This window comes from Salvelinus alpinus, chromosome 9 (genome assembly GCF_045679555.1).
Source record: "Salvelinus alpinus chromosome 9, SLU_Salpinus.1, whole genome shotgun sequence".
Classification (NCBI taxonomy): Eukaryota; Metazoa; Chordata; class Actinopteri; order Salmoniformes; family Salmonidae; genus Salvelinus; species Salvelinus alpinus.
The window spans coordinates 20,418,410-20,443,788 of NC_092094.1; the positions used below are offsets into that span (position 1 = coordinate 20,418,410).

The 25,379-nt window shown below is 41.3% G+C and overlaps 1 protein-coding gene across 4 annotated transcripts in view; it reads right to left on the reverse strand.

Moving 5' to 3' along the window:
- Positions 1–5: 5 nt before the first annotated feature.
- The window catches only part of LOC139584485 (protein arginine N-methyltransferase 8-B-like), a 44,071-nt gene continuing 18,697 nt past the window's right edge, over positions 6–25,379 (reverse strand). For 3 of the 4 annotated variants that reach the window (XM_071416407.1, XM_071416406.1, XM_071416405.1), the window contains 6 exons: positions 17,094–17,240; positions 16,812–16,899; positions 11,613–11,757; positions 8,841–8,991; positions 3,424–3,545; positions 6–2,338 (listed from right to left, as the gene is read on the reverse strand). In XM_071416407.1, coding sequence (XP_071272508.1) covers positions 2,255–2,338; positions 3,424–3,545; positions 8,841–8,991; positions 11,613–11,757; positions 16,812–16,899; positions 17,094–17,240 — 737 coding nt within the window. In that variant the 3' untranslated portion in view covers positions 6–2,254. The remainder of the gene's footprint in view (positions 2,339–3,423; positions 3,546–8,840; positions 8,992–11,612; positions 11,758–16,811; positions 16,900–17,093; positions 17,241–25,379) is intronic. The other variant, XM_071416408.1, reaches the window with a different exon arrangement.

Below are 25,379 nucleotides of genomic sequence, written 5' to 3' on the forward strand. Positions count from 1 at the left end.
CAATGTTAGTCTTTAGCTTAACTTTTATTTAACTCTTACACGACAGCAGGTAAAATTAACAATACAATACAATGCTTGAATAGCACTATTTTTAAACTCTATTGAAAATGTAATTGTCATACAAAATGAACATATAGCACAATTTCAGTAGCTGACTTGAATGAACTAGTGGTAACCATGTTTTAGTACTTAGGCAGGTTACCAGGTGTAAATAATTAAATGATTGCCATGAGTGGTAAACAGGAATAACACTTAGCAAGTGTTATATCTGCTGAAGGGTAAACATTAAAGTTCGTTAGCTTAAATCACTGACTTAATTCCAAAGACAACAGTGTTGTATGCATGCTATTGCACGCAATCTACTTAGTGGATACTATTTCAGTTAGATTTTCTTCATAATATTCTGCTTTTTTATTCTATTTCACACGCTGTGCTAGACATACACACGTTGATACTGGATCAAAAGCAAAAAAGGTAAAGACATACTATCTGCTCACAAGAGACAGCTCTCTCAACATGAAACTACCGGTCCCTGCCCTTCTAGATCAAAACGCAGACTCTTTACGGAACATATTGTACATGAGCCAAATGTCACTCACTCATTACTAGCCACTAGTCTATTCATACATGGCATGTCACACTGTACGTCTTCTGAACAGTCATAAGTGTTGTGCTGATGAGCTTCATTGAGAGGCATGGAAGAGCGTCTGTATCTTGGCTGCAGATAGAATGTCTTTGGTAAGGAAGGATGGTGTAACAGTACTACACAACTGTGAGGGGAGGTCACACAGTTGGACTGGAGGACACCTCCAGTTGTTGCCTTGGCGATGACCTTAGAGTTAGTAAGAGCACAGGTGAAGGGAAGGAGCTGCCGCCTGAGTGTCCAACTCCAGCGCTGAGCAGAGGCTGGAATTAACTCTCTGCTACTGATCTAAGGACAGGACTAACTGCTGACAGTTGCTAGGCCAGGCTCTGAGGACAGGCCAGTCACTGACCCGAGATCAGCAAAGCCAGGGAAAGCATGGTAACTACAAGGCCCTCAAGTTGAGAGAAGTTCAGTGAGCAGCAGCTACTGATGTGAGGCCCCACCCACTAAATGCTGCGTCACACTTTCCACTTCTTGGTATGGCTTCAGTGTGTACACAGAATTTAAGAGACAATGGTTATTATTAAAGATCAGTGTCTGCCCAGTGGGGTAGGCCTTGTAATCAGGAGCTTTTGCAGGCATCTAGACAAGAGCCGCTGACTACGCAGATTACAACACCGACATCACAGCTCTAACAGAAAAACCACAGACCACACTTTGGAGTGCAAGCTGCGCAAATGTATGAGCGCTCATACTGTTATATTGCACACTCCCAAAAAGCTACAGTACATGACCTGATTGCAAACACACACTATTATTCACATCGTTACACATACATTATTATGCAGCACTGAATTTTTCTTGGCCGATACATTTAATTACTGCACTATCAGATATGGTGAAGATTATTTACAAACATGCAAAATTGGGTAATTTAAAAGTATATTTGAAGATAGAAGATACTGGCCTAGGATGTAGAATATTAAAAAGTATCATTATATGCAATATATATGTAAAGTACAGTAACTGATCATAATGGACTCCAAACACTGAAGCTCACAGAAAATATTTTCCCAAAAAAGGAGGGAAAATGAAGACATTTTAAAAAGTGCTAACTAATCCTGTGGCCTGATTATTTTGGAAGAACAATGAACAAAATCAAGATAACATACAATATAGATAAATAATCAATAACATTCATTATGACTAGAACATTCTTGAATTCACAAGGTGTTACATTCAAAGTTGTCCTCTGAACAGTTGGCCTAACAGTTAAGACTTGCCTAGTTAAATAAAGGTTAAATTTAAAAAATGCCGGTGAGAGGTGTTGATGTGGGCATGTTGATATTGCTTGGAGTGCCACCCCTGTACTCTTCTCTCATCATCACCTGATTCCTCTGATCTGGCCTATCCCACCATTTCTCTCCATCCATTCTCTTTCATCCTTCCTCTCCATCTATTCTCTCTCATCCCTCTATCTCCTCTTTGATTCCTGCATCCCACCATCTCCCTCTCAACCTCTCTCATTTTTCCATCCCACTCTCTCGTCTCCCTCCACCCCATTCTCTCTCCTCAGTGTCTGTTGTTAAGGGGAGTGCCTCTGCCTCCCTCTGTGTTTGTGGGGCTGCAGGCAGCACTGCGCACCGGCTCTCCCTGTTGGACACCTAGCTAACGCATCTTGTAGTCGTGGGAGATGGCTGCCTCACATAACTGTCCTTTGAAATCCAACTCAAAGGTAAAGTCCAAGTCACGCTGCAAGACAGAGACAAAGAGAGAAAGAGAGAAAGAAAGAGAAAGAGAGAAAGAAAGAAAGAGACAGAGAGAATTCACCAGGGGGGAAAGAGAGAAATCAGAGTGAGTGTTAAATCAAACGTTTCTTATTTCAGGCCTGTCACCTGAACATGGGCTTGACAGAGTTCTCACACAGGCAATTTCTACAGATGAGGAAAGAGGGTGGATTCCAGGACTCTGTATCATCTCCTGTTTGGTCTGGGACTGATCAGTGTTTTCTCTCCTTTGACCTTTATCACAAAGATGATTAAAACAAGCTGTCTATTGTGGAGAAGTAGCAGTGGAATTGAGTTTATTTCTAGCTATATAATGATAGAATAAATGCTTTATCTGCCTGAAATGACGATATTAGTCTTTTTGACTTTATTTTGATAGACAAAACAAGTACAAATATTATATGTATGTGTCACGCCCTGACTTAAGTTATATTTGCTTTCTTTATGATTTGGTTAGGGCAGGGTGTGACAAGGGGTGGTTTGATTAGTTTTTGTATTGTCTAGGGGTTTTTGTTATCTATGGGGATTTTGTATTGTCTAGGGGTTGTAGGTTTATGGTGGCCTGAGTGGGTTTCCAATCAGAGACAGCTGTTTATCGTTGTCTCTGATTGGGGAGCCTATTTAGGTTGCCATTTTCCATGTTGATTTGGTGGGTAGTTGTCCATGTTTAGTTGCCTGTGAACACTACATTGGCTTCACGGTTTGTTTGTTAAGTGTTCTTCGTTGAATTAAAATATGTATTCCAATCGCGCTGCACCTTGGTCCACTCCTTTAAACGCCCGTGACAGTATGACCTGTACCTATCCCTGTGGGGCCTGGTTCTCTAGCTATCATGCAGTAGGTAGGGGCTAGGGCCTTTAAAAAACATTTTTGGGGACCAGAACAAACCTGGTACCTAGATGGGGAGGGTTTCCCGGACACAGATTTAGCCTAGTCCTGGACTACAAAGCACTCTCAATGGAGATTCTAGACTGTGTCCCAGAAATTACCCTTATAAGCATAACTTCTCAGTTGATGACTTTTTACTGGTCATAGATTCCAGATACTCACTATGTTCTTGTCGTTGGGCTTCATGTTGATGCTGCCAATGATCTCTTCCCCTCTCCTCACAGTCAGGTAGTCCTCCAGGTAGAACACTGTCTGTTTCCAGTGTGTGTACGGAGCATCGGGGGCTGTAGGAAGACAGACAGGCAGTTAAGGACAAATCCTAACTTCAGGTCAGTGTGCTTAAAAGGTCCAATGCAACCGTTTTTATCTTAATATCAAATAATTTCTGCGTAATTGTTTTCAATTACAATGGTCAAAAATAAATAAATAGCTTATTAGCAAAAAGCCATTTTTCAAGCAATCATTTTGCCAGGAGTGGTCTGAGACAAGGACCTAATGGGAGTGATATGCACCCCGAAAACAAGCTGTTATTGGCAGAGAGGTTTGAAATTATCTTTGTTATTGGTCTATTAACTTATACTTCCTGGTGATGTAGCCAGGCAGGCCAAAACTCCACCCATGCTAAACGAGCTGAAATTCCAGGTGGTGTCCAGCTCTTACACTAAAAGGGTATTATCACAATTTCACAGTATTATTCCAACCTCAGTGTGTAAATATACAGTATATAAAACAAAGGAAAATCATGTTTTTGACTGTACTGCCCCTTATACTCGTATTTTCACGTATATTATGCATAATTGTCAACTGAAGAGTTAATTTTAGAATTCGGCCCTTAGAGTGGACATGACCCCCAGACCATTTACCCTTAAAACCAAAACAATCATGAGCCAAAGTTTTGACCCCTATATGAACTGTAACTCAGTAAAATCTTTGGAATTGAAATTCATTATTTGTACATTTCCCAGTTAAAACCTCTTGACGCGGGATCATTTTCGTAAACAACCGCTGAATTGCAGAGCGCCAAATTCAACAAACAAAACAATATTTATAAATCATAAGTGAAATATACCAAAACACAGCTTAGCTTGTTGTTAATCCACCTATCATGTCAGATTTTGAAAATATGCTCTACAGCGAAAGCAATCCAAGCGTTTGTGAGTTTATCAATCACTAGACAAAACAGTAAGAACAGCTAGCCGCAAATTAGCTTGGTCACAAAAGTCAGAAAAGCAATACAATTAATCGCTTACCTTTGATAATCTTCGGATGTTTGCACACACGAGACTCCCAGTTACACAATAAATGTTATTTGTGTTCGATAAAGATTAGTTTTATAACCAAAAACCGCCATTTGGTTTGCGCGTTATGTTCAGAAAACCACAGGCTCGTTCCGGTCCTGAAAGGCAGACAAATTCCAAAAAGTATCCATAATGTTCGTAGAAACATGTCAAACGTTTTTTATAATCAATCCTCAGGTTGTTTTTAACATACATAATCGATAATATTATCAACCGGACGGTAACCTATTCAATACTACAGAGAAAGAAAATGTCGAGTTACATCTCTCGCGCGCAGGAACTAATCAAAGGACACTGACGCGTTTTGAAAAATCTCGCTCATTTTTCAAAATAAAAGCTTGAAACTATGTCTAAAGCCTGGTCACAGCCTGAGGAAGCCATTGGAAAAGGAATCTGGTTGATACCCTTTTAAATGGAGGGGCAGGCAATGGAACAGGGATTTTTCCAAATAAAAGGCACTTCCGGGTTGGATTTCCTCAGGTTTTCGCCTGCAAAATCAATTCTGTTATACTCAGACAATATTTTGACAGTTTTGGAAACTTTAGAGTGTTTTCTATCCTAATCTGTCGATTATATGCATATTCTAGCATCTGGACCTGAGAAATAGTCCGTTTACCTTGGGAACGTTATTTTTACAAACATAAAAATTCTGCCCCCTAGCTGAAAGAGGTTAATGGAATGAATGCGCTTAGTGTCAAAAATGGACTGCAGGGGGACTGCAGGATTTGTTTAAATGCATTTCAACTTGTATTGGTGAATTTCCATGACAGCTAGGCTCTCTGAACAGTGACATGATAAGTCTGAAAGCCTGGGGAATTAAACCCTGATCACTAATCATCATGCTATTTACAAACACCACAGATGTGTGATGATAAAATGCTGGTTGAGGATATACATATCATTGGTATAACGAACAGATAAGAGGAACTGACTGGGTTGACCTCCCCACCGACATTTGTCTTTATCAATCTGTATCCTCCCTTTACCTCGCCACTCCTCATGCATTCCACTACCTGAATTGTATGTGTGTATGTGTGTGTGTCATCTCCAGCTGCACACTGCTGATAGCCGACACCACCGCCCCAAACAAAAGTGTGTGCCCCCTTGTGAATGCGCTGTTAAACGATTGCTGGACCAAGCCAAAGGTCAATACACCTTTAATCAAATTTCAGCCGGCTGTCCTGGGGTAACTTTGCACCTTAAAAAGATACGCCATTTGAGGGCTCATGGAAAAAAATGAGTTTCTGATCAGCATGGGTGCTGCATAAACAAACAGTAACAAACAGAATAGGTAAATCTATAGTTGTGAAGAGGGCATGACAACACCTTTTCCTCCTCAGGAGACTGAAAAGATTTGGCATGGGTCCCCAGATCCACAAAATGTTCTACAGCTGCACCATCGAGAGCATCCTGACCGGTTGCATCACCGCCTGGTATGGCAACTGCTTGGCATCTAAGGCGCTACAGAGGGTAGTGCGTATGGCCCAGTACATCACTGGGGCCAAGTTTCCTGACATCCAGGACCTATATACTAGGCAGTGTCAGAGGAAGGCCCAAAAAATTGTCAAAGACTACAGTCACCCAAGTCATAGACTGTTCTCTCTGCTACTGCATGGCAAGTGGTACCGGAGCACAAAGTCTATGACCAAAAGGCTCCTTAACAGCTTCTACCCCCAAACCAAAAGACTGCTGAACAACTAATCAAATGGGCACCCGGACTATTTACATTGATGCCCCCCCTCCCCCCCTCTTTGTTTTTACACTGCTGCTACTCACTGTTTATCTATGCATAGTCACTTTACAAATTACCTCGACTAACCTGTACCCCCGCACAATAACAAGGCTATATACAGGGGGTACCGGTACCTTGTTATTGTAATCTAAATATCTTGTAAAACATACATACATATATTTTTTTTACTTTAGTTAATTTAGTAAATATTTTCTTAACTCTATTTCTTGAACTGCATTGTTGGTTAAGGGCTTGTAAGTAAGCATTTCACGGTAAGGTCTACTACACCTGTTGTATTCGGCGCATGTGACAAATAAAATTTGTTTTGATTTGTTTCGCTAATTCAATGCGTGAGTTGTTATTTTCCAGCAGCAGATAACTTGAACTTTTTCTACCTCCACTCAGCATGTCTCAGTGTCTCTGTGTGCTCCATACACTATATACCGGTCCTCCAGGAGAATATAGGAAAACAATGGCCGTAAAGGACTTAGGCCTCTATGTGTGCATTTAGATGCGTATCAGGGGTGCAGCGAGGGCTCAAATCAATACAAAAAGGTGGAAGAGCTGTATGATTGGAGGTCAAAATGAAGACATGGTCTACTTTGCAGTGACAACACATGGTCATCTTGCCACTGCCTCTGCAAAATGTACGCCACAGAAAGTCACAGTTCAAAGTCTCCTATGTGCGTCACAAATTCGAATGAAGGCAAACGAATGAAGATATTATGCGGTATCACATCACAAAATGTATAACATCACACCACCACTAGAGGTCGCTCACTGACTGATCCAAATGAACTCAGCTCATCGCTCTACGTTCTGTGGACATGCAAATCAACTGGGGCCTCAAAGGTCTTCTAATTTTAGGCTTGATACACTACATGACCAAAAGTATGTGGACACCTGCTCGTCAAACATCTCATTCCAAAATCATGGGCATTAATATGGAGTTCGTCCCCCCTTTACTGCTATAACAGCCTCCACTCTTCTGGGAAGGCTTTCCACTAGATGTTGGAACAATGGGATTCCATTCAGCCACAAGCGCATTCGTGAGATCGGGCACTGATCTTGGGCGATTAGGCCTGGCTCGCAGTCGGCATTCCAATTCATCCCAAAGGTGTTCGGTGGGGTTGAGGTCAGGGCTCTGTGCAGGCCAGTCAAGTTCTTCCACATCGATCTCGAAAAATCATTTCTGTATGGACCTCGCTTTGTGCACGGGGGCATTGTCATGCTGAAACAGGAAAGGGCCTTCTCCAAACTGTTGCCACGAAGTTGGAAGCACAGAATCATCTAGAATGTCATTGTATGCTGTAGCGTTAAGATTTCCCTTCACTGGAACTAAGGGGCCTAGTCCGAAACCATGAAAAATATTACCAGACCATTATTCCTCCTCTACCAAACTTTACAGTTGGCACTATGCATTGGGGCAGGTAGCGTTCTCCTGGCATCCGGCAAACCCAGATTAGTTCGTCGGACTGCCAGATGGTGAAGCGTGATTCATCACTCCAGAGAACGCGTTTCTGCTGCTCCACAGTCAAATAGCGGCGAGCTTTACACCCCTCCAGCCGACGCTTGGCATTGCCCATGATGATCTTAGGCTTGTGTGCGGCTGCTTGGCCATGGAAACCCATTTCATGAAGCTTCGGACAAACAGTTATTGTGCTGACGTTGCTTTGGAGCGCTGTGCACTTTAGCACTTGGCAGTCCCGTTCTGTGAGCTTGTGTGGCCACCACTTCGCAGCTAAGCCATTGTTGCTCCTAGATGCTTCCACTTCACAACAACAGCACTTACAGTTCACTGTGGCAGCTCTAGCAGGGCCAAAATTTGATGAACTGACTTGTTGGAAAGGTGGCATCCAATGACGGTGCCACATTGAAAGACACAGAGATATTCAGTAAGGCCATTCTACTGCCAATGTTTGTTTATGGAGATTGCATCGCTGTGTGCTCAATTGTATACCTCTGTCAGCAACAGGTGTGGCTGAAATAGCCGAATCCACTAATTTTAAGGGGTGTCCACTTACTTTTATATATATAGTGTATCAGCATTTGCTGTTGTAGTCTAGGCCTTTCTGGCTTATCAAAGAACTCATTAGAGGGGGTTCTTTGTCTTGGGATGGAACCCATAGGGAGGATGGATGGTGGGCAGGGAGCAGGAACTCTAGCTAACCTGTCAGGGAGCAGCAGGACTCTCCTAGCCTATAATCTGCTGCTGCTGCCGCCAATTAAAAGGATAAAACCCTAGGTCTGCAGAAGTTGGTCTGATAACGACACCGTGAACTGAAGAGCTGCTAGTACTACGGTACAAAGAGTGCTAATAAGCCTTCCACACCGAGACTTCCTTTATTGCTCATACTTTCTTATCATCCAGTTTATTGTTGTCGTCCCCCAACAATTGCCTGTTGCCGACCCCTGACCTACACATTCCTCTTATTAATCACATGTCAATCTTACATCTACAATTAGGCTACACCTGTGTAAGCCTGTGTGAAAATCAATAACAGAGAAAGAGAGAGGCCGAGAACAGGAAGAGAGTGTTGAAAATGTACCGGTGGAGAAGCCAGTCTTCTTGTGACACTTGGTGAACTCGATGTTAAAGTAGGTGACCAGGGCATGGATGTAGTCGTTCCTCTGGATCTGAAGGCAGAAGGCTGAGGTGAAGGACAAGTCCTCAGTCTTCACTGTATAGATGTCCACCTCCTGTTGAAGAGGGACAACAACCACACTTCCCTGTTACATCTACAGCTAGCAGTGTTAATGCTAATCACATGCATAATCCATAGTGATTGGGGTTCTATTCACACCATTCACTGCCAGCACAGTGGTTTCTCCATTGTGTATGTACATGTAGGCCTAACTCTTCCTCTGTTGTCCTACAAGTCTTAAGTCTTGTAAGGAGCAGGTCACATGCATATCTTATATGTGAGTCATATGATCTATGTGGCAGTGCCCCTGGGCATTGTGTCCTGTATTATCCCTGAGCCTCTTGTTCTCTCTGTCAGAGCTGAAGCCTCTGCTCTCTGCTACTCTGCTCCAACCTCTCCCTTTGGGTTCAAGGGCCACAGAGCTGAAACCAAACCCCACTAATCTCCCCTCACCCCAGAGGGACCAGCCCAGAAACCCCCACTAAAGGTGGATGAACGAGGAGGAGAAGATGGGGTCATTTGTCTGGAGAACCAAGGCAGTAACTATTGTTAAGTTTGTATTGTGCTCACATCCTGCTCCTTTATAGACCTCCTACAGTATGATTCATATCCCATATTTTAAAAGGGTATCTACTGCCTTGTGATTCTGCAGTGGGAGAGGAGAGAGAGAGGAGAGCATATGGTTGTGAAACACAGCTTTCTGCTCCGGTGAGGCCCACATTTCATCTTTCACTCAAATGTCAACACACCAGCGGTTCCCAAATCACGTTAGCGTTTGATTACAGAGAAATCAGGAGCGTCCTCCCATCTGAATCCGATGCTGCTAGGTAAGCAGACAGATGGTTTAGAGCTCAGATAATGTGTTGTTATGCAGTACCCTATAGTATTCACTGCGGGGGGCAACTGGCTCTGTTTCCAAAGTGACACATTTGCAGTGGAAAAATTAAATGTTTATGTATCGGGCGATCAGCAGTTAAAACAGCATAATTCAAAGTCAACGTCCCCCAGCTATCTTTCTCAAACAACTCCCAGCTTTCGTAAGCGTAACAACTGTTTACTTTGGTTATGCGCCACAAACTCCTTAAAGTCATATTTCATAGTGCAGGACGACAATTCCTTTTCGGCGCCCTCTCACTCACAGTAAAGGAAACATTTTGAACACGAGGAACTTGTTTGATCCCTTTAACATCCTAAGCTCCTTTGCGCACTGTCTGTGTACAATATTAATTAACGGACTCATCCTATAATCCATCCAGAGACATGCAACACCTTGTGGCATGTCATTTTCTGGGTTGTCAGGTTTAATCTTGCCAGGCGTGAGTGAAAAGAAGGCGCCAGTACCAAAATCTTGAAGATAAAACACTGACTTTTCAAAGATTATTTCCCTGCTTGTTATTATTACAGACAAAAGGCTTTAGAAAAAAACTACATAAACACATGCACTTAGAAATGGCAATCCAATCAATAATCTAGGTAAACAAGACAACCAATAATCTAGGTAAACAAGACAACCAATAATCTAGGTAAACAAGACAACCAATAATCTAGGTAAACAAGACAACCAATAATCTAGGTAAACAAGACAATCAATAATCTAGGTAAACAAGACAATCAATAATCTAGGTAAACAAGACAATCAATAATCTAGGTAAACAAGACAACCAATAATCTAGGTAAACAAGACAACCAATAATCTAGGTAAACAAGACAATCAATAATCTAGGTAAACAAGACAATCAATAATCTAGGTAAACAAGAATCAATAATCTAGGTAAACAAGACAATCAGACAATCAGCAGTCTAGACATTGGAATTAACATGCATGGCACAATCTGTAGCTAGTAGTGAAGGACAGAGAAAGCATGGCCAGAAGGCTGGAATTGGAGGATCACATTAGGGTGAAATATTGTCCATTTACAGTTGAGGACATACGCCACTAGATTGTGATATGTATGTGGATGATTTACAGTCTCTTTACTGTAACGTATGGCCTCTTTCCTGATTTTGAATTAGGTTAAACAGTTTAAAAAGTCTTGATTCCTACAGTGTGTTTTCAACAATGCCAAGTTACGTTGAGGCACGTGGATGAGAAGTACACACCTCAGCAGTCCAAAACCTGATGCTTAGCAGCTGTGTTCACTATTCTAATGAACAGATCAAGATATCGCCCGGTGGCCCATTATACTAATAACACTAACACTGGGTATGTAAATCCTACACTGCATTAGCCTAGAGGTTTTTGTTTACTTTAATATTTCAACTATTTTAAAAAACAAGCACACATAAAACTTGAAAAAGCCATAGGTACACATGAGTAAAATCATGGAGGATAACACAATAAAGGGATTGTGGTCCTCTTGAAACACGGATGAAAATAGTATGGCAGTGAGATAATAAAACAGAAAAACAAAGAAGAAGAACATCTATCTCATCAATTGTAGGGTACAATGAAACGGGCACAGAAGACAAACGTTTAAAACTTCGCAGAGAGGGTGTCGTTTTTTACGGGCAGGGACAACGCTGACGCAATGCTTTGTGATTCAACAGTGGGCTTTCACACTGCTGGTTCTCCACAAATACAAATACAAAAAATAACTACCCACACATACAGTCACACACAGAGACATACAATAGTTCTACACACATCCACACATGTGAAATGAAGACAAAGCGGACCTTGATCAGGAAGGAGTTGGTGACCATCTGTTTGGGGTCAACTATGTCCACCAGGGGCTCCTTCATGGCCACGTTACGGATGCAGGTCATGTCAAAGCCATACACGTTCTCCCACCCTGTGGATGCACAGCGCATTATGGAACACCTTTGTGGAAGAAGGGCAATTAAATAAATCAGTCTTAGAGAGGGAGGAATACATAGTGTGTGTCCAAAATGGCACCCTACTCCCTATGTAGTTGACCAAGGCCCAAGATACCTGGTCAAAAGTAGTGGACTAAATAGGGAATTGGGGGCCACTTCAGACTCAGTGTCGGCTAACCATCACTGTAGTGCAGTGCACCGCAGTAAACAGAGAGATTGCCTAATCGCTCCTCTCCTCAGGCTAACTCATCATGTATTAAGCATGGCTACAGTACTTAAGATAGTGTGTTTAAGATCCAGTCCATTTAAAAAAAAAAATGGAGGCCTCTTACACTTCAATATTGTGAAAATCCTGGCGAAATGCATTGCACATAGAATAAAAAAGGTTTTACCAGATACTGTTCATCCTGATCAGACAGGTTTTTTTACAAGGACGATATATTGGAGATAATATGCGACAATTACTTGAAACAATTGAACACTATGAAACGCCAACAATACCAGGCCTGGTCTTCATAGCAGATTTTGAAAATGCGTTTGACAAAGTACAACTAGAGTATATATATATAAATGCCTGGACTACTTTAATTTCGGTGAATCTCTTATACAATGAGTAAAAGTTATGTACAGCAATGCCAGGTGTAAAATAGTAAATAATGGTTACTTCTCAGAAAGTCTTGAGCTGTTAAGAGGAGCAAAACAAGGCTATCTGTTGTCTCCATATCTATTTATTGCCATTGAAATGCTAGCTATTAAAATTAGATCCAACAAGAACGTCAAGGGGTTAGAAATCCAGGGGATAAAAACAAAAGTGTCAATGTATTGCAATGAATAAAGTATTTTATTGAGTCCGCAATCTGTATCCCTGCAGTCTCAATGAAGATCTTGATCACTTTTCTAGCCTCTCTCGACTAAAACCTAATTTTGTGTACCATATTACGTATTGTAGTTTACCAATAACATTGGTGGATGGTGGTGGTGAAGTAGACATACTTGGTATTCATATCTCAGATAAGATGCTGCAACCATGGAGAGGTATGTACAGTGCATTCGGAAAGTATTCAGACCCCCTTGACTTTTTCCACATTTTGTTACGTTGGACTTATTCTAAAATGTATTAAATACATTTCCCCCTTAATCTACACACAATACCCCATAATGACAAAGCACAGTTTTTTTGCAAATGTATTAAATATACAAAACAGAAATATCACATTTCAGTCAGACCCTTTACTCAGTGCATAGTTGAAGTACCTTTGGCAGTGATGACAGCCCCGAGTGTTCTTGGGTATGACGCTACAAGCTTGGCACACCTGTATTTGGGGAGTTTCTCCCATTATTCTCTGCAGATCCTCTCAAGCTCTGTCAGGTTGGATGGGGAGCGTCGCTGCACAGCTATTTTCAGGTCTCTCAAGGGGTGTTCGATCGGGTTCAAGTCCGGGCTCTGGCTGGGCCACTCAAGAACATTGAGAGACTTGTCCTGAAGCCACACCAGCCGTGTCTTAGCTGTGTGCTTAGGGGCTTTGTCCTGTTGGAAGGTGAACCTTTGCCCCAGTCAGGTCCTGAGCGCTCTGGAGCAGGTTTTCATCAATGATCTCTCTGTACTTTGCTCATTTCACCTTTCCCTCGATCCTGACTTGTCTCCCAGTCTCTGCCACTGAAAAACATCTTGTTTCTAATGGTCTGAGTCCTTATGTGCCTTTTGGCAAATTCTAAGCGGACTGTCATGTGCCTTTTACTGAGGAGTGGCTTTCGTCTGGCCACTCTACCATAAAGGCCTGATTGGTGGAGTGCTGCAGAGATGGTTGTCCTTCTGGAAGGTTATCCCATCTCCACAGAGGAACTCTAGAGCTGTCAGAGTGACACACGGGTTCTTGGTCACCTTCCTGACCAAGGCCCTTCTCCCCCAGTTTGCTCAGTTTGGCCGGGCGGCCAGCCCTAGCAAGATCCTTGGTGGTTACAAACTTCTTCCATTTAAGAATGATGGAGGCCACTGTGTTCTTGGGGACCTTCAATGCTGCAGAAATGTTTTGGTACCCTTCCCCAGATCCATGCCTTGAGATAATCCTGTCTCAGAGCTCTACGGACAATTACTTTGACCTCATGGCTTGGTTTTTGCACTGACATGCAGTCAACTGTGGGACCTTATATAGACAGTTGTGTGCCTTTCCAAATCATGTCCAATCAATTGAATTTACCACAGGTGGACTCCAATCAAGTTGTAGAAACATCTCAAGGATGATCAATGGAAACAGGATGAACCTGAGCTCACTTTCGAGTCTCATAGCAAAGGGTCTGAATACTTATGTAAATGTGATATTTCAGTTTTTGCTTTGTCATTATGGGGTATTGTGTGTAGATTAATGAGTGAAAATAACTATTTAATCCATTTTAGAATAAGGTTGTAATGTAACTGTCACACCCTGACCATAGACCATAGAGAGCTGTTTATTCTCTATGTTGGTTAGGTCGGGATGTAATTAAGGGTGGGTTATCTAGGGGAATTGTATGTCCATGTTGGCCTGGTGTGGTTCCCAAACAGAGGCAGCTGTTTATCATTGTCTCTGATTGGGGATCATATTTAGGTAGCCATTTCCCCATTGTGCTTTGTGGGATCTTGTCTATGTATAGTTGCCTGCAAGCATTATATTTAGCTTCACGTTTCGTTTGTTCGCTTTATTGTTTTGTTCTTTGAGTTCTCTCTTCCTATTAAAAGGGATGGAAACATATCACGCTGCATCTTGGTCCAATCATTATGATGATCGTGACAGTAACAAAACGTGGAAAAAGTCAAGAGGTCTGAATACTTTGAATGCACTGTACATGTCTATTTATGAGAAAAAATCACATTGATTAACTCTTTGTTCCTATCACAGTTTACTTACTGATGGTGTTGCCTACTCCAGACGACTCGTTTTTAGCCAAAAATATTTCACTTTATTTGGAATGCTAAGCCAGACAAAATTATACGTCCCTATTTATATAATGAATATGAGTTTGGGAGGCTAAAATTTATAAATATTAAAGCATTAAATCTATCACTAAAAGCTTCACTCATACATAAGTTATACTAAAACCCAAACTGGTTCTCCGGTAAATTATTAAGAAGGCAAAAGTTGGAACAAAGAATGAGCTTTTATACGTATTACCACTTCTCATTTCCGACAAATTGAAAATTAAACTCTTAAACAAGCCAAACAAAGCTGGTTACAATTTCAATTTTATCCTCCAGAAAAGAAAGAACAAATATTACAACAATTATTATGGTTAAACTCAAATATAGTGATTGATTAAAAAAAAATTATGGAAAAAAAGTGTTTAAATTCTATTATATTTATTAATGATTAACTATGAATAGAAATGGTGGAGTTATATTACATTTGCAGCTATCAAAAATAAATGGGAATGTCTGCTCAATCCAAATGTACAACCAACTGATTGCATCATTACCGCAAAAATGGAGGGTGGAAGGGGGAGAAGACCTGTTTGTCTGCCATATATTAAAGATACGAATTGGCTGAAAAGGATTGGCATAAATAGACAAATATACCAGTTTCATTTGAGGATTTATCATTTTATTTTTTTACAGCGGCGCCATACAGGTTGCAATATAAATGGGCAGAGATGTTCGATGTACCGATCCCATGGCATATGAACTGATACAAAAAAACAATACTTGATTCAACACTTCAAATTGTTCCAGTTGAATTATTAAATGAAATTGTTGCCACCAACAGAATGCTATATATATGGGGCATACAACAATCTCAGCTCTGTATATTTTGAGGGTGGGATGGGCTGAGAGTTGCTGAGGGGTGAGATTAAGAGCTTATGTTTGGTAATGTGTTATTGTTATGTGATTGTTGTATATAAAATGTACATGTAAAGTGGGATATGTAAAATGTATGTATATGTAGCATAAAAGATGTAAAAACAAAATAAGAGATTTGTGTAATCCGAATAGGGGGCGTGGTGGATGGGTTAATAAAAAAAAGTATTATAATCATTTTTAAAAAGATAGTGTGTAAGCATCTTTATGTGTCCCTTTGAAGTGGAAACACTTAAGCGTGACAACAGGAGGAGGGAATAATGAGCAGGTCGCACCTCAGCTGTGCTTTATCAGGCCCTAAAACTGAGGTACTCCTGGGTAATATTCCAGCAAATGTAAGAACACAGATTGAAACAGGGAGTGACTATCTGACTTTGTCCAATAAGAAATGCTCATTTCCTTTTTCCGTTTCAAAATGCTTTGCTATGATATGCCATAATGAATACGACCCTGTTCTCATGATGGCAGAACATTATTTTTAGCACACCAAGTGATCAGGTATGTCATCCTTTCCCAAAAGACATCTGTCTGTTGGAACCAGACTGGGCCAAATATGGACACTGTCCCCCACTCGTCCTCTACCTCCTATCTCTGCTTTCACTAAAACCTCTCACTGCACATGGCTGAGAAAGAGGAACAGCACTGGCTGGACTTCTCCTCAGCACTCAGTCATGTGGTCTGGGTTTCTGTAAGCCAAAGGAACTCGCTGTCTCAGAGTATTGTGTTGGTGTGGAATTCCCTATTGTTGGTGTGTGTGTAGGTATGTGGAGTGGGTGTGTGTGGTGGTATGAGGCATTGTTCTGCTTCATGTTTTCTGTTCGACTGTCATGGCTCTGGTCTCTGTGCTGAGATGAACAATTCCACCAAATCCACCAGGAGAGCTTTGTGTGGGCTAGCACTGAGATGGAGAGGCTTGTTGACTTGAATATTGTATCGATCATCACTTATGCCTTTGAAAAGTTCAAATGTATGACCAACACTAATGTGTGTGCCTGCCGTGTGTGTGTGTGTGCCTGCCGTGTGTGTGTGTGTGTGTCTGCGTACAGTATATATTGTGTATGTTTAAGTGTGTGTCTTTGGTGCGTGTGCTGCTGTGGTTGTTCGACATTCACGGTTGATTAGCAAAGCAGAAATATAAGGCAGGTAAGACCCACCATGGGAATAGAGAGCGAGTCAGGGGCAGAGGGACTTATGTGAGGGCACAGGGCCAAGTAAACATACACACTCACAGTGGATTTTGAAGTCCTTGTACTGCCTGTCCTCGATGGCCACCACATACAGTGCAGCTCGGTCTGGAAACATCAGACCGCCGGGTTTCTGTTTAAAATTTGGGGAGAAAAAAAGTACCTGCAATCAATCCTGCATAGAAGTACATCTCATTTCTCAGCTGTGCTGCATGTGAGAAGCAAACACCAGGCCAGGTTATGGTTTTTATCCCTGGGTAAGTCAGTGAGGTTAGAGCATTCGTCATGCTGCTAGCATGTCTGGTCAGTGCATGTGCACACACACACCTACCAGCCACTTGTCCCTTGCAAAGATGACGGTATTGAGCATGGACTCGTAGAAGAGACAGTAGCCCATCCACTCTGAGATGATGATGTCAACCTTCTCTACTGGCAGCTCCACTTCCTCCACCTTGCCCCTGAAGATGGTGATAACTGCAAGACATACCATTACACACCATTAACATGGAGTAAATCACATTAGGTATCTGTGAAGATAACATAGGAGCAGTGGAGTAAAGAACTTAAGAAAAAATACTTTAAAGTACTACTACTTAAGTCGTTTTTACTTTTACTTCACTACATTCCTAATAAAAAGAATGTACTTTTTACTCCATACATTTTCCATGACACCCAAAGGTACTCGTAACATTTTGAATGCTTAGCAGGACAGGAAAATGGTCCAATTCACACACTTATCAAGAGAACATCCCTGGTCATCTCTACTGCCTCTGATCTGGCAGACTCACTAAACGCAAATTGTTGTTTGACTGTGCCCCTGGCTATCCGTAAACAAGAAAACGGTGCCGTCTGGTTTGCTTAATATAAGGAATTTGAAATAAGTATATTTAACAATTACATTTACTTTTGATACTTTTAGACTTTTACTCAAGTAGTATTTTACTGGGTGACTTTCATTTTCTATTAATGGTATCTTAACCTTTACTCAACTATGACATTCGCTTACCACTTAATATTATCACTTAAGCTCTGCTTCTAATAACACAATCTGCAAATGATGCTAGCCTTGAACCATGGCAAGAATTCTATTAGCTGAAGTGTTTTTTTGTAATAGCGTAATTCTCTGTCGTACATAAAGTGCATTCGGAAAGTATTGAGAACACTTAACTTTTTCAACATTTTGTTACGTTACAGCCTAATTATAAAATGGCTTCAATAAAATAAAATAAAACTCAAATGTATAAAAAATGTATTTAAAAAAAAAGGTATTTACATAAGTATTCAGACCCTTTGCTATGAGACTCGAAATTGAGCTCAGCTGCATCCTGTTTCCATTGATCATCCTTGAGATGTTTCTACAACTTGGAGTCCACCTGTGGTAAATTCAATTGATTGGACATGACTTGGAAAGGCACACCTCTGTCTATATAAGGTCCCACAGTTGACAGTGCATGTCAGAGCAAAAACCAAGCCATGGGGTTGAAGGAATTGTCTGTAGAGCTCCGACAAAGAATTGTGTCGAGGCACAGATCTAGGGAAGGGTAGAAAAAAATGGCTGCAGCATTGAAGGTCCCCAAGAACACAGTGGCATTAATGACAGCTTTGCACACTCTTGGCATTCTCTCAACCAGCTTCATGAATGCATTTCAATTAACAGGTGTGCCTTGTTAAAAGTTCATTTGTGGAATTTCTTTCCTTCTTAATGCGTTTGAGCTAATCAGTTGTGTTGTGACAAGGTAGGGGAGGTATACAGATGATAACCCTATTTGGTAAAATACCAAGTCCATATTAATGGCAAGAACAGCTCAAATAAGCAAAGAGAAATGACAGTCCATCATTACTTTAAGACATGAAGGTCAGTCAATACGGAACATTTCAAGAACTTTGAAAGTTTCTTAAAGTGCAGTCATAAAAACCATCAAGCGCTATGATGAAACTGGCTTTCATGAGGACCGCTACAGGAATGGAAGACCCAGAGTTACCTCTGCTGCAGAGGACAAGTTCATTAGAGTTACCAGCCTCAGAAATTGCAGCCCAAATAAATGGTTCACAGAGTTCAAGTAACAGACACATCAACATCAACTGTTCAGAGGAGACTGCGTGAAATCAGGCCTTCATGGTCAAATTGCTTCAAAGAAACCACTACTACAGGACACCAATAAGAAGAGACTTGGGCCAAGAAACATGAGCAATGGACATTAGACCAGTGGAAATTTGTCCTTTGGTCTGATGAGTCCAAATTTGAGATTTTTGGTCCCAACCGGCGTCTTTGTGAGACGTGGTGTGGGTGAACGGAAGATCTCAGCATGTGTATTTCCCACCGTAAAACATGAAGTAGGAGGTGTTATGGTGTGGGGGTGTTTTGCTGGTGACACTGTCTGTGATTTATTTAGAATTCAAGGAACACTTAACTTCTCTAGGATAGGGGGCAGCATTTTCACGTTTGGATGAAAAGCATACCCAAATTCAACTGCCAGCTATTCATCCCCAGAAGATAAGATATGCATATTATTAGTAGATTTGGATAGAAACGTTTCTAAAACTGTTTGAATCATGTCTGTGAGTATAACAGAACTTATTTAGCAGGCGAAACCCCGAGGACAAATATTTATTTTTTTGAAGTCACTCTCTTTTCAATGGATTTTCATTGGGAATCCAGATTTCTAATTGACCTTCTTGCAGTCCTCGCTTCCACTGGATGTCAACAGTCTTGAAAAATTGGTTGAGGTTATTCCTTTGTGTCATGAAGAAGTATGGCCATCTTGAACGAGGGTCACTCGAAGTGTCCTGTTAGTTAGAGGCGCGTGACCAGAAAGCTAGCTACAGTTTGTTTTAATCCTGTATTGAACACAGATCATCTCGTCTTAAATTTTATCGATTATTTACGTAAAAGAATACCTAAAGTTGTATTACAAAAGTAGTTTGAAATGTTTTGGCAAAGTTTACAGGTAACCTTTGAGATATTTTGTAGCCACGTTTGAGCAAGTTGGAATCGGTGTTTTTCCGGATCAAACACGCCAAATAAATTGACATTTTGGATATATATATCGACGGAATTAATCGAACAAAAGGACCATTTGTGATGTTTATGGGACATATTGGAGTGCCAACAGCAGAAGCTCGTCAAAGGTAAGGCATGAATTATATTTTTATTTCTGCGTTTTGTGTTGCGCCTGCAGGGTTGAAATATACTTCTCTCTCTTTGTTTACAATGTTGCTATCCTCAGAAAATAGCATAGTTTGCTTTCGCCGAAAAGCCTATTTGAATTCTGACATGTTAGCTGGATTCACAACCAGTGTAGCTTTAATTTGGTATCTTTCATGTGTGATTTAATGAAAGTTTGATTTTTATAGTAATTTATTTATATTTGGTGCTCTGCATTTTCTCTGGCTTTTGGCAAAGTGAGACAGTAGCGTCCCGCCTAAACTCAGATTTTTGGATATAAATATGAACTTTACCGAACAAAACATACATGTATTGTGTAACATGAAGTCCTATGAGTGTCATCTGATGAAGATCATCAAAGGTTAGTGATTCATTTTATCTCTATTTCTGCTTTTTGTTACTCCTCTCTTTGGCTGGAAAAATGGCTGTCTTTTTCTGTGACTTGGCTCTGACCTAACATAATCGTTTGGTGTGCTTTCGTCGTAAAACCTTTTTGAAATCGGACACTGTGGCTGGATTTACAACAAGTGTATCTTTAAAAAATGGTGTAAAATACTTGTATGTTTGAGGAATTTAAATTATGTGATTTCTGTTGTTTTGAATTTGGCGCCCTGCAGTTTCACTGGCTGTTGACGAGGTGGGACGCTAGCGTCCCACATACCCTAGAGAAGTTTACACTCTTTTTTACCTTTATTTAACTAGGCAAGTCAGTTAAGAACAAATTCTTATTTTCAATGGCGGCCTAGGAACAGTGGGTTAACTGCCTTGTTCAGGGGCAGAACTGACAGATTTTTACCTTGTCGGCTCGGGAATTCGATCTTGCAACCTTTCGGTTACTAGTCCAACGCTCCAACCACTACCATACATGAATACATGATTCCATGTGTGTTATTTCATAGTTTTGATGTCTTCACTATTATTCTACAATGTAGAAAATAATAACAAACACTCTTGAATGAGTAGGTGTTGTAAAACTTTTGACCAGTTAGTGTATGTTAGGGATTTGGTCTTAAAAAGGAAAATTCCACTCAAAAACAATGTTTTGGAATTTTTTTCATTCGTCCACTGCTGACACATGTCATCATGTCAGCATCTTACGATGCCAAGATGCCAAGATGCTACTGGCGGAATTACCGTTAGGCATTAGGGGCAATTGCCCCAGGCCTCACATCATCAAGGGGCCTCAAGAGCAGGGCATAAAAATATAATAATAAAACAATTATAATAATTGCCGCTCGAGGCATAATAAAAAACAAAAAAGTTAAATCCCCATCAAAATGTGTATGTTTAAGCTAGAGATATGTTTTTTGTTGTTGCATGGGCTGCGTTTCAATCCACCACATTTGTGATGTTGGCCTTGAGCATCTGCGGTGGAAGGTGGCAGAGCTATAGCAGTGTTTTTCAGACCAGGAGATATTTTGAAAATTGGTCTCGTCATCAAAATGTCTGTAGCGTCAGAACAGTTTGGCCTAGAAATGAATATGACTCCTCTATGGAGAGAGATGAGACTCACGAACACGATGGTGTTCTCCGCGACACGTCTGAAAGTAACCCGGTATCGGGTCAAAAAATTATGGAAGTAAATAGTGCATTTCTACAAAGGTATACAGGTAATTCCACTGTAAAACCTTTTTTTCCCAGAGCCTTTTTCTATGTCTCAGATATAGGACAGACGTTTCAAAACATACTTATTTCTTATTAAATGTTTTACTATCCGTTTTTTAACGTATGAATCTGTTATTCAATGCATTTCTATGGGCTAATAGTGGTAAGGCCAAATTCAATGTTTCACATTTTTTAAATATATTTTTTTATACCTACTGGGGTCCTAACATTCTAAATCAAATAGCTAAATCATCCTTTGTATGACCATCTTAAAACAATTACATATGTTAGCTTAGTAATTGTCCCACGTTGCCACTCCTCCAAAATCAGGTCACTGTCACCCTTCCCTTGAGGAGTCCGGAGAATTTGGTTCGCTGGCTCCCAGTGGCAAGATTTTGATTGAATGGTATATTTCAAGAACCCTCCCCACATACCCGTTGGTGCTACGAGTTATGTTCCTCACTGTTTTCAGACAGAGAGTTGTTCCATGTGCTAGTTTGCATATGCTATCAGACTCCTCTGATAATGGTTCCTCGGCGTACACATCACGGACAAACTGAAATGGTCCACCCACACAGACAGCGTGGTGAAGAAGGCGCAACAGCGCCTCTTCAACCTCAGGAGGCTTAAGAAATTTGGCTTGTCTCCAAAAACACTCAAACTTTTACAGATGCACAATCGAGAGCATCCTGTCGGGCTGTATCACTGTATCACAACTGCTCCGTCCACAACCGTAAGGCTCTCCAGAGGGTAGTGAGGTCTGCACAACGCATCACCGGGGGCAAACTACCTGCCCTTCAGGACACCTACACCACCCGATGTCACAGGAAGGCCAAAAAGATCATCAAGGACAACAACCACCCGAGCCACTGCCTGTTCAACCCGCTATCATCCAGAAGGCGAGGTCAGTACAGGTGCATCAAAGCTGGGACCGAGAGACTGAAAAACAGCTTCTATCTCAAGGCCATCAGACTGTTAAACAGCCATCACTAACATTGAGTGGCTGCTGCTAACATACTGACTCATCTCTAGCCACGTTAATAATTAAAAAATGGATGTAATAAATGTATCACTAGTCACTTTAAACAATGACACTTTATATATTGTTTACATACCCTACATTACTCATCTCATATGTATATACTGTACTCTATACCATCTACTGCATCTTGCCTATGCCGTTCGGCCATTGCTCATCCATATATTTATATGTATATATTCTTATTCATTCCTTTACACTTGTCTGTGAAAGGTAGTTGTTGTGAAATTGTTAGATTACTTGTTAGATATTACTGCATGGTCGGAACTAGAAGCACAAGCATTTCGCTACACTCGCATTAACATCTGCTAACCATGTGTATGTGACCAATAAAATTTGGTTTGATTTGATGGCACGGGGGGGCTGCTGTTTTATGGGCCCCCCAACAAACTTTGCTATTTTGTTTGTTTGTTTGCATTGTTTGTAACTTATTTCATACATAATATTGCTGCTACCGTCTCTTATGACCAAAAAGAGCTTCTGGACATCAGAACAGTGATTACTCACCTCGAACTGGATGAAGATTTTTCTTTAATGAGTCCGACGCAAAGGATATACTGCTTTGTCGAGACAAGGCCCAAATTCCCGTCATCCGCGTGAAGAAGACAGAGAAAAAGGGGGAGGAGGGCGTGGTGTCTTGTAAGAATTTGCCAACGACTAGGTAAACCACCACTACCCTCCGTATTATTGGCCAACATGCAAACATTGGAAAACAAACTGGACAATCTACGATTAAGACTATCCTACCAACGGGACATTAAAAACTGTAATATCTTGTATTTCACAGAGACGTGGAAAAACACTGACACAGATAATATAGAGCTGGCGGGCTTCTCCGTTCATCGACAGGACAGGGTAGCTACGTCTGGTAAGATAATGGACGGGGTGTGTGTCTATTTGTCAATAACTGCTGGTGCGCGATGTCTAATATTAAAGAAGTCTCGAGGTATTGCTCGCCTAAGATAGTGTGATCTACAGCGTATCATGAGGGATTCTATCTACCAAGAGAGTTCTCATCTATATTATTCCTAGCCGTCTATTTACCACCACAAACCGATTCTGGCACTAAAACTGCACTCAACGAGCTGCATAAGGCCATAAGCAAACAAGAAAATGCTCATCTAGAAGCTGCGCTCCTAGTGGCCGGGGACTTTAATGCAGGCAAACCTAAATCTGTTTTACCTCATGTGCAACCAGAGGGGAAAAAAACAAAAAAAACTCTACACCGCCTTTACTCCACACACAGAGATGCATACAAAGCTCTCCCTCGCCCTCCATTTGGTAAATCTGACCATAATTATATCCTCCTGATTCCTGCTTTTAAACAAAAACTAAAGCAGGAAGTATCAGTGACTTGCTCAATACGGAAGTGGTCCGATGAATCAAATGCTAAGCTACAGGACTGTTTTGCTAGCACAGACTGGAATATGTTCCGGGATTCATCCAATGGAATTGAGGAGTATACCACCTCAGTCACCGGCTTCATCAATAAGTGCATCAACGACATCTTCCCCACAGTGACCGTACTTACATATCCCAACCAGAAGCCATGGATTACGGGCAACATCCGCACTGAGCTAAAGGCTAGAGCTGCCGCTTTCAAGGAGCGGGACACTAATCTGGACGCTTATAAGAAATCCCGCTATGCCCTCAGACGAACCATCAAACAGGCAAAGTGTCAATACAGGACTAAGATTGAATCCTACTACACCGGCTCTATTACGGACTACAAAGAGAGACCCAGCAGCGAGGTGCACAGTGACTCGAGCCTACACATTTACTGCCATTGTCTTCAAGGCAGAGGACATGTTTGTGTAGCCCATGTATCTGATGCTGTCTGGACCAAAAGATTATTGCATGTCATAAATGTTTTTGGGCCAGACAGCATCAGATACACGGGCTACACAAACATGTCCTCTGCCTTGAAGACAGACAGTCACGCCCTGACCTTAGAGAACCTTTTAATTTCTCTATTTGGTTAGGTCAGGGTGTGATTAGGGTGGGCATTCTAGTTTTTCGTTTTCTATGTTGGCCTGATGTGGTTCCCAATCAGAGGCAGCTGTCTATCGTTGTCTCTGATTGGGGATCATATTTAGGCAGCCTTTTCCCACCTGTTGTTTGTGGGATCTTGTTTTTGTGTAGTGCCTGTGAGCACTCCATTTCTGCACGTTTCGTTTGTTTCTTTATTGTATTCTGGGAGTTTCATTTAAATAAACATGTGGAACTCTACGCACGCTGCGCCTTGGTCCACTCATTCAGACGATCGTGACACAGAGTAAGACAGAGGGGGCTGTTTCGCTCTCTCGGATGCTTTCTCCAGTGAGATGTTTCAGCCACTTGTGAATTGAAGGAAAGTTGGCGGAGGTGCACAGTGCACTGTTATTTTGGATAAATGTGCAAAGGTAACCTACTTTTTGAACTGATTTGTTAGGCAATTCACTAAATCCACCTCCTGCAAAAGGCCCTGTGCCTTGTGTGACTCCCCCTTACACAGAGACAAACCCGTGTTGCGTGTTGTTCCAAATGTATCGTACCAGTTGACAAACAACAATCTCCATCTGGCTTTCTTCACGTTTACCCAAGATCATCTGTACAGTAAGTGTGTTTACAAATGACACAAAGACAAATATGTTAGCTCTGATCAAACCAATGAGTTTATCAGGCTCTGCTGAAGGCGTCTTATGCCGAAACGCAAGCCTGTCTGTTTGGTCCCATGAATAAAAACAAAGATCTATGCAGAGACAGAGTCCTCCTTTAGTTTTTTCTGGGATAGTCACCTGTTGAAGTGTCCTAGGCTAAGGAA